At 41.9% G+C, this 8,912-nt stretch overlaps 1 protein-coding gene across 1 annotated transcript; it reads right to left on the bottom strand.

Annotated features, from left to right (window-relative positions):
• Positions 1–1,335: 1,335 nt before the first annotated feature.
• Positions 1,336–4,898, bottom strand: tpt1 (tumor protein, translationally-controlled 1). Its single transcript, XM_079357790.1, has 6 exons — positions 4,752–4,898; positions 4,156–4,229; positions 3,469–3,653; positions 3,284–3,389; positions 2,339–2,455; positions 1,336–1,688 (listed from the first exon to the last, which is right to left on the bottom strand). Exons 1-6 carry the CDS (start codon positions 4,777–4,779, stop codon positions 1,686–1,688), a joined length of 513 nt encoding a protein of 170 aa, XP_079213916.1. The 5' UTR covers positions 4,780–4,898; the 3' UTR covers positions 1,336–1,685.
• Positions 4,899–8,912: the final 4,014 nt, after the last annotated feature.

Genomic DNA, 8,912 nt, shown 5'->3' with positions numbered 1-8,912 from the left:
CTGATGAGGTGGCGGATGGTCTTCTCCCTCCTGGACAGTCTGTGGTGTATTGTGACGTTGGTGGATGGAGCGAGCCATGATGTGCTCAATTGGATTCAGGTCTGGGGAACAGGCGGGGAAGTCCATAGCATCAATGCCTTCATCTTGCAGGAACTGCTGACACACTCCAGCCACATGTGGTTTAGTATTGTCTTGCATTAGGAACACAGGGCCAACCACACCAGCATATGGTCTCACAAGGGGTCTAAGGATCTCATCTCGGTACCTAATGGCAGTCAGGCTACCTCTCGCGAGCACATGGAGGGTCATTTATCATTACTGACCCACCGCCAAACCAGTCATTCTGAAGGATGAGTGCAGCAAAACGTTCTCCAGACTCTTTCACATCTGTCACATGTGCTCAGTGTGAGCCTGCTTTCATTTTTGAAGAGCACAGGGCACCAGTGGCCAATTTGCCAATCTTGGTGTTCTCTGGCAAATGCTAGAGAACACCAAGATTGGCCGGGCCCTCATACTACCCTCATGGAGTCCGTTTCTGAGCGTTTGAGCAGACACATGCACGGCCTGCTGGAGGTCATTTTGCAGGGCTCATGTGGTGCTCCTCCTTGCACAAAGGCAGAGGTAGCGGTCCCGCTGCTGGGTTGTTGCCCTCCTCCACGCCTCCTCTATTGATGTGCCATCCTGGATGAGCTGCACTGTGAGCCATTTGTTATCTGTAGACTCCGTCTCATGCTACCACGAGAGTGCAAGCACTGCTAGCATTCAAAAGTGACCAAAACATCAGCCAGAAAGCATCGAAAACGAGAAGGGGTCTGGGGTCACCCCCTTCAGAACCACTCCTGTCTATTCCATTTGCACAACGTGAAATTATCAGTGTTGCTTTCTAAATGGACCGTTTGATTTCATGTAAGTGTGATTGACTTGGAATTACATTGTGTTAAGTGCTCCCTTTTTTGAGCTGTGTATATTACTGCACGTCACTTTCCTGTAACAGTAAAAATCCATTTAAAACAATTAAAGGTGCAAAGTGCAACTCCTGCTTTCAGATACTTGATGTTGACACAAGAGCTTGTTCAATGAGCCATATATGACCAATGTTAATGTTTTCAAAGTGTACCAAGCATTGAGAAAACATTCATAAAAAGCTCTGGTGCCTAGAATAATAGTTTCAATGATTTGAAACCTAAAGAACTGCCTTTTTATGTAGCCATAAACAATTCTATGAAAAGTAAAGGCTTGCTCAACACACAGTGGCTGTATGGTTTTTTTTTAAATATCCATGGGTTTCATTAGAAATTGAATCATTTTCAGGGCAACCATCACAACAAAGAGGTCTGAGGTCAACCTGTTGAGTTTATTGTTAAAGCCGTTTGCAGAGAAAAGAAAAAATAAAACATGTCAGAGCTTACACGTCCTTTTTATTTTACTTCCAAAACTTGTCTTGCCAAAAATCAAACACTGCAGAAGCCACAGAAGGAAAAGTTAAAAACTGCAATCGGTGACCAATCATGTTTAAATCTCCCCCTACGTTGGTAGTGGTGCTGTGGACCATAATGTGGATTCTTAAAGAAACTTTACAAGAATGTTTCTCTTCGGGCATGATGCAAAATAGTGCTCCATCGATCTTTTCTTGGGGCCATTTGGAAAGCAGAAGCCGATTTAAAAGCAGATGTGGGTCCCAGTAGTTACTGCAAAAAACAACAACACAGGCACATGTTACTATACAAGACACGCAGCAGTACACCCTGAGATGCTTAATATTACAGTCAATGAGTTTCGCATTAGTCCAGTAAATCATTTACTCAGGCATGTGAAACTGAAAGACAAAAAAAAAAAAAAAAAACGGAAATATTCAGAGCATGTTAAAGTTTTGATTTTACCGATTAACAGTCTTTGAAATCCAAACCCAGAGAAAGCTTACGCTTACCAACATACTGACAGCTACTTGTACCATTGAGTTTGTGTTCAATTATATTAATCCATCAAGCATTTCAAAAGTGGGAGATTCACAGATGACTAAAAACCTTGTAAGATAGTGCTACATTGTGTATAGGGCTTATTTCGAATGCTACGCTAACAGTGTTAAAGTGTCTTTAGCTAAACATGGATTTGGTTTAGTCTACAATGATTTAAAAAAGATTAAAGGAAATCACTGTTCAATAACAGGCAGCCATAATGCATATAAAAAAAACTAAAGTGGCAAAATGCAAATCAGCCATCAATGATATTTACACCAGTGGTGTTCTCACTGTACAAGCACATCGTTTTATATTGTGCTACAGCTGGGTTTTTTTAAGTCGTTCAGCTTCACCACACTCGACTTCAGTGAAGTACTTACACATTTCTCTGCCAGAAGGCCGTCTTTGAAGAAAAGCATGTATGGTGTGATGCCATCCTCGCGGTAGTTCAGCAGTCCCACCATGCCTTCCGGGTTCATTTTCTCTCCTGTGAAAAACTGCAGCGAGATAGGGCGGGTAAAATCAGGACTGATGGTTTACACAAACCGAGACAACAGAGCAGAAAATCAAGGTACGATTCAAAATCTACAACAGGGGAATTAAAGGATGCGAGTTTCTCATGGCTCAAACGTTAAGAACATGGCATGTCCCACTTTAACAACACAACATAAAGGGCAAACAATGTGTTGCCTACAGTGCTTAGACTATTATCAACAGTGAGTGTACAATAAAGTGACTTAAAATAAGCCTCAAAGTCAGTCTGTGTTCTCTCCTTTCCCCCCCTGATCGAGTCTAAGCTGAGCACGCTTCGTAAAAACAAAGCTATACATGTGCTGTATTTGGACGTTATGCACAAGAGGTAATCGTGCTTAGTCCTGGTTAAGTGTGACCACGAGCCGTAGTGGGCCAGCGGGACAATGGCGCAGCGAGGGGGCAATCGTGGCCAAGTACGACGCGCACTGCCGATGTAATCGCGCCCTGAAGCACCAAGAAGACCGAACGAAACTGACTTTTCTTAGTGGTAGAGGCGCCTCTGTTTTTCTTCTTGTGCACTGGCTCTCCTGTGTCACTTTTAGCTAAACAGCCAATCAGAGAGGCTCCTACCCCCCCAACCGCGTCGACCAACACTGATTCAACATTTGGAATCGGCAAAAAAAAGGGAGGAAAAGGCCAGTGGAGCTGGACACGCCACATAAACTAGGGTGACGACCGCTCACTGATAGCCTCCTCGATGTATCACAGCTGGAATTTAGAAATGGTTTAATAGAAGCTGAGTTAAAAAGAAACTCCAGCTAGCCGTGTGCGGCTCTGATCTGTAGAGTTACCTGGTAGTCTTTAAAGTCTGCGATAATCTTTTTCATTTCTTCTTTGCAGGCCTCCTGGAATGCCTCCACTCTCTCTGGGTTGGTCTCTTCCAGTTTCTTCTTAATACTGAACATGCAACCAGATAAGGTGTTATTTCCCCGTAGCATCAGCCATGTATCTGGTCAACTGCAGCGTCGATACTCACTTCTTACAGTACTCCTTCAAGTAAGCCATGTACGACTTCTTGTTGAAGACAGTCTCCTGAAGGTGGTGGTTAAGAACGATGTCGCAGCCAGAGCTGGAAGATGCATCAGCTGTCTCACAGGCCTCCTCGCTCGAGGCGTTAGCGCCAATTAAAGAGTCATCAAATTGTTCCGTCCTGGTGATGGTCTAGAAGTGTAAAAGAAGAATATCAGACACCGTGTTTAACATAATAAGGAAAGCATGAGAATACACGACGTTTCCCCGACAGGGCAGTGAAACGTTTATACGGGTCGGACACATTTCATGGAAAGTTATTGAAAGGGCCAAAAGCCATTCACTGAACCTCCCTATGACGGCCCGAGTCTGACTAACATGAGGCTGCATTCCTAACCAGGGAAACTGGTACGGGTGTGTCACTGTGATGATCTCAATTAGCACTCATTCTCCGTCTTTATTATATCATACTTGAGTTTAAATGAATAGAAGAACACTATTAATGTAATACATATTACTCAATAACGCATATTGATTATATTTCAGCAGAGCTTTTCCTTGAGCAGACACATCTGTGGGAACGCACACGACAGCATTTTCATTTAGGTGTCACAAGGCTTCAACCATGATGACGAAAACCTCCTCAGTGTGACTCAACTCTCACTAATCGCTGTTGTAACTCATATTCACTCACCTTTCCTTCAACTTCATAGAAGAGTCCGCCTTTGGACAGACTGATTTTATAGATGTCCGAAAACATCTCATCCTCTGGAAATAGAAACAGGATCAGCAAAGTAGATCTTCGTTGAGTTATTTGAGACAGCATTGACCATAAAGAAAACCGTTTCTAAGAAATCATCATACCGGCAACAAATCTAGCCTAAAAATACGACGGCGGCTAAAGGCTACATGATACTACGAGGCCACGTTACGACTTTTCTTTATCTCGTCACTAATGTTACATTTATATCCTGAGCGGTCACATAAACATCTCCACTACTAAATATTCATCGTCAATGTTCACCCAACTTTGAACTATTTTCATGTTAGCTGATCCCTGTTCAGAATGTTGAGCTCCCCGGCCTTATTAAAAACCGGCAAACTAACATGGTGGCTTTAACTAAACTGGGGACCATGTTCGCTTTAAGGTTAGCATTTCATTAGCTTTAGCATCCGACTGCCGGACACACGAGTTAGCTAGACAAAGTCTGTCTCATATCATTAACAATGCCAACATAACTACTACTACTATAAAGATGCTATTACTTTTCAGAAAACACATCTACTCACCACTGATGATGCACTTGTAGATGATCATTTTGCCGCTTCGGTGTTAAATCTCTCGGAGACAGAGCGAGTGGATACCGCCCTTTACAGCACGGGGGAGAAAAAGAGCGAGGAGGCCGCGAGGCACTCTATTTACATCCTGCTTACGTCACCGCCGGCTGGATGACGCGCCAACTTTTTTTAAAAAATGTTTAAAAGCTTTGCTGCCACTTTTTCGCACTGTGGCCGAAAATCAGTGTTACATCTTCATAGTGTTTATTTAAACCATAACGCAGTAGCCTCACTATTTACTGTATTATAGGTTCTACATACAACATCTGTAACACACCTCAGTGAGCTCCATAGTGTGTGTGTGTGTGTGTGTGTGTGTGTGTGTGTGTGTCCATCTTCATCCATTCTGTCTTATCCCATGTGTTCCCCGAAAAAATCCCCAAATGTTGTCTTCTGATATTTTTCCACGGGAATGTTTGCCAAGTTGTTTTTTAATGGGATCTGATGCAGTTCCACCCCAACCAAAAACAGGTAGGCCTCAACAAAAACAGATCTGGTCTGCACATCAGGAAGCTCCCATTTGAGGGATGTATTGATAAGTTAAGTTTTGTCAGCATATTCTTCTCCTCGGTGTAGCCTACTGTTAAGTAAGAAAGGTCTAACAAACGTGTATTTAATGTATTAAGAGGAAGCCTAAAATAGCCTAACTTAAGGGGCAGCATGTTAAACACTTGACAACATATATCAAAGTAGTTATAACAGTTCTAAACTATAAACTAATAGTTCTATAACTATTACTATCTACAACGAGCTTCAATCTGTAACTCGTAATCTGACATATAGGGATTAAACTAAACTAAATAAAAGAAATAATGACTGAAAATGTCTTGATGTATTGTAGAAAACAAGTTACAGAGAGGCTCCACATAAGGCCCTTATTGTAAATGATGCTTCTCAAGTTGATGTTTTTGAAAGCTTTGAGATGCAGGAAGACAGATAAACTTTACTTTAGGCTTCTTTTAACATGAGGATGCTTGAAAAGATGACCTAGAGTTGACATAGGCGTTTATATATAGTATAGGCAGAGTATGGGCAAGAAAACAACAAGTATAACTTGCAAATTAAGCTTTTGGAGCATTTTCTGATAAGGACAGTGGAATAACAAAGCTATTCTGTTCTTTTCTATCAAATGTATACAACACAGAAATAAACTCTAACACGTTTAACACTGCACTGAAAATGACAGAAGAATACAGACGCCTCATACTTTACTCTGGAGTACCAATGAAAGAAGCAAGTTACACAATACATAAATGTAGGTCGGTTGCACTAAGCAAAGATTAACATTACAAATCTTCCACCACTCAAAGTAGTAGGATCATAACTTTTGTTATGAATTGGAGCTATATAAATAATGTTTCAACTCAATTTGTCTTCCTCCAATTCAAGAAGTACAGATAAACAAAATACACTCCTACGCACAGCAAGTCATCAGTCATTGGTTGATGAAAGTGGGAGGGAAGCAGGGATTTAATCTGAACTGTGACAAAACTCCTGCGTAGACCACTGATAACATCACATCCCAAATGTGATCATATTTAGAATATATACTCTATTTTATAAGACCACAATGATTTCTACATAAAAACAAAGCTGAAGATATCATAAACCACCACCGCTCTGAATACTGGTGTCCTTCAGGGCTGTGCACTCAATCCATTACTGTGCACCCTGCTGAATCACGACTGTGCTGCACTCCACAGCACGAACCACATCATGAAGATCGCTGATGACACAGTAAGAACAATGATTCAGCAGACAGAAAGAGGGTCAAACTCAGCTACCTTTCTCTGAATGTGGACAAAACCAAAGAGATGGTTGTTGACAGCAGGAGTAAACAAAGGAGACCACTCCCTCCATCAACGGGTCCTGTGTCCTCCCACCCCACATCCTCAACACATTTGACAGAGAGAATATACAGAGCATCCTGAGCAGCTTTATCACTTCCTGGTTTGGAAACTTCACCAGCTTTCCTTCACCAACATTAATTATGTAAAAATGGACAAACACTACTCAGTCTTTATCAATATGTTAACTGTGTAACAAGAGAAAATAAAATACTGGACCTTCTGTATGCTAACTTTGGAAGTAGGAAGCAAGGAAGGAAACAAACATCTGCCATATCACTGCTTTGAGTTTACAGACTGGGACGTACTCTGTAAGCCACATGATGAGGACATCAACAGCATGACTGACTGCGTCACAGAATACATTACATTCTGTGAAAGCACTGCTCTACCGGCCCTGACTGTCCACTGTTTTACAAATAACAAACCCTGGATAACCAGTGACCTGAAAGCCCTCCTCAAAAAAACAAAAACAAAACAGGCCTTCAGGTCTGGAAACAGGGGCACAGAAGGATACAGCACGATCTAAGGGAGAAGCTGAGGGAGTGCAAGGATTCATGTAAGAGAAAGCTGGAGCAGAACCATGAGAGGGATGTATGGACAGGGATGAGGGAATCAATGGGAGAGAAAGGCAACAATCAGGCAGCCTGGAGCTTAACCTGTTTTTCAACTGGTTTAGTTCATAGCCTTCAGCTGCCTCTGCCTCCCCCCCTACCCCCTGTGATGAACTCTTTGGACTCTGGCCCCGCATCATTTTCTGATGACATTGCAGTGGTGGGGTGTATGTGTTATGGGCAAGAGGAGAAGTACAGGCCGCTGGTGGATTAACTTTGTGGAGTGGACAGCAAGAAATCACCTGATTCTGAACTGATTTTGAAAAGACCAGAGAGATGGTGATCGACTTCAGAAGGAAGAGGACAGCGCCCGAGGAGTACAATTACTTAGGAAGCTGAGATCCTTTAACATGTGCAGCAAGATGTTGGAGATCTTCTGTTGTAACTAGTGCACTTTACTCTGTTGTGGTCTGTTCAGGAGCAGCACAGGAGCCTATATGAAATTAAAAGACAAGTTCATTATGAAGGCCTGCTCTGTGACAGGCTGCAAGCTGGACTATTTTTGTAGTGGTGACAGAGAGGAGGACTCGAAACAAACTGTTACCCATTCTGGATAGTCCTGATGACCCTCTTTACTTCTGACAGACATCGGAGCAGCTTCTCTAATAGTGACAGGACAGATACAGGAAATCTTTCAAGCCATAATACAGTAGTAAACATCACAACACCCCTCCAGAGAACACTGTTATACTGACAACATGACTGAGCAATTAGACGGTCTTATCCGCACACAATGACATATGGACTTGTCATTTTTGGCAGACATGTTTATTGATACACGTTTACTTTTAAGAGATAACAAACTAAATGAACTAAATGTTGTGGGTGGATAGACGCTCAGGTTACGCAAATATGTTCAAAAACCCTGTCAGTGGATTTTTCCTATTATGTTCCCTTGAATTTTTAATCTTCAATTGTCTTATGAAGCATCATGTTCCAAGAGAAACATTTAGTCTCACTGTGTACTTATTAAATGGTTGAAATGACAATAGAAACATGGTTTAAAAAGGCCTCAAAAGTCATTTATTAACTATGTCTCATTCTCTGGGGGAGAGATTTTTTCTATTCCCCAAGACTGGAGTGATGCAGCAGAACAATGGTTTGCTTGTATGTAGTGTAATGTTATCGTGTAGTCCATGTTGAGGTTGCTGCTGAGGATGGCTGCATTATGTTTAGCGATTTGTGTTTCGAGGGGGCAATTGGGTCTGATTCACAGAACGTCCCACACAGGCCTTTTAGTATGTAAACGTGTGGTAGCCACTGCAGTTTAAAGAGGCGATAACTTTTCTGGCTGATGCGGGTGACAGAAGTGTTGACAACAGTGAGAACAGTGGCCACACCTGTAGAAGCCAGAAGGTGGGCATTGGGAGAGTGTCCTTCAGAGAGTGGGCTCTTGAGAAATGAGATATCAGGGGGGATCAGCACATACTTGTGAGTTTCTGCTTAATAGTTTACGGCACTGTACAATTATTGGATGTTAGTCTCTCTTTATAACATCGTTAGTGATCAAAGCCTGGTGACTTTAGAAAATGTTGATATTTTCTCATGACTTTAAGAAAGAACATTACATTTCATATTAAAGATTAAAATAAATAATCTCTGTGGCTGTCCATTTAAATGTGAAAAAAAAGAGCTTTCAAGAAAAACCCTTT

The sequence above is a fragment of the Symphodus melops genome (assembly GCF_947650265.1).
Source record: "Symphodus melops genome assembly, chromosome: 12".
In the NCBI taxonomy this organism is placed as follows: domain Eukaryota; kingdom Metazoa; phylum Chordata; class Actinopteri; order Labriformes; family Labridae; genus Symphodus; species Symphodus melops.
This window is presented reverse-complemented; position numbering and strand designations above follow the sequence as displayed.

Coding starts and splice junctions, on each gene's coding strand:
- tpt1 (XM_079357790.1), bottom strand. CDS start 4,779: ATGATCATCTACAAGTGCATCATCAGTG. Junction 3,390..3,468: donor TTGAAGGAGTACTGTAAGAA/GTGAGTATCGAC, acceptor TTGCATGTTCAG/TATTAAGAAGAAACTGGAAG. Junction 2,456..3,283: donor CAGACTTTAAAGACTACCAG/GTAACTCTACAG, acceptor ATCTCGCTGCAG/TTTTTCACAGGAGAGAAAAT.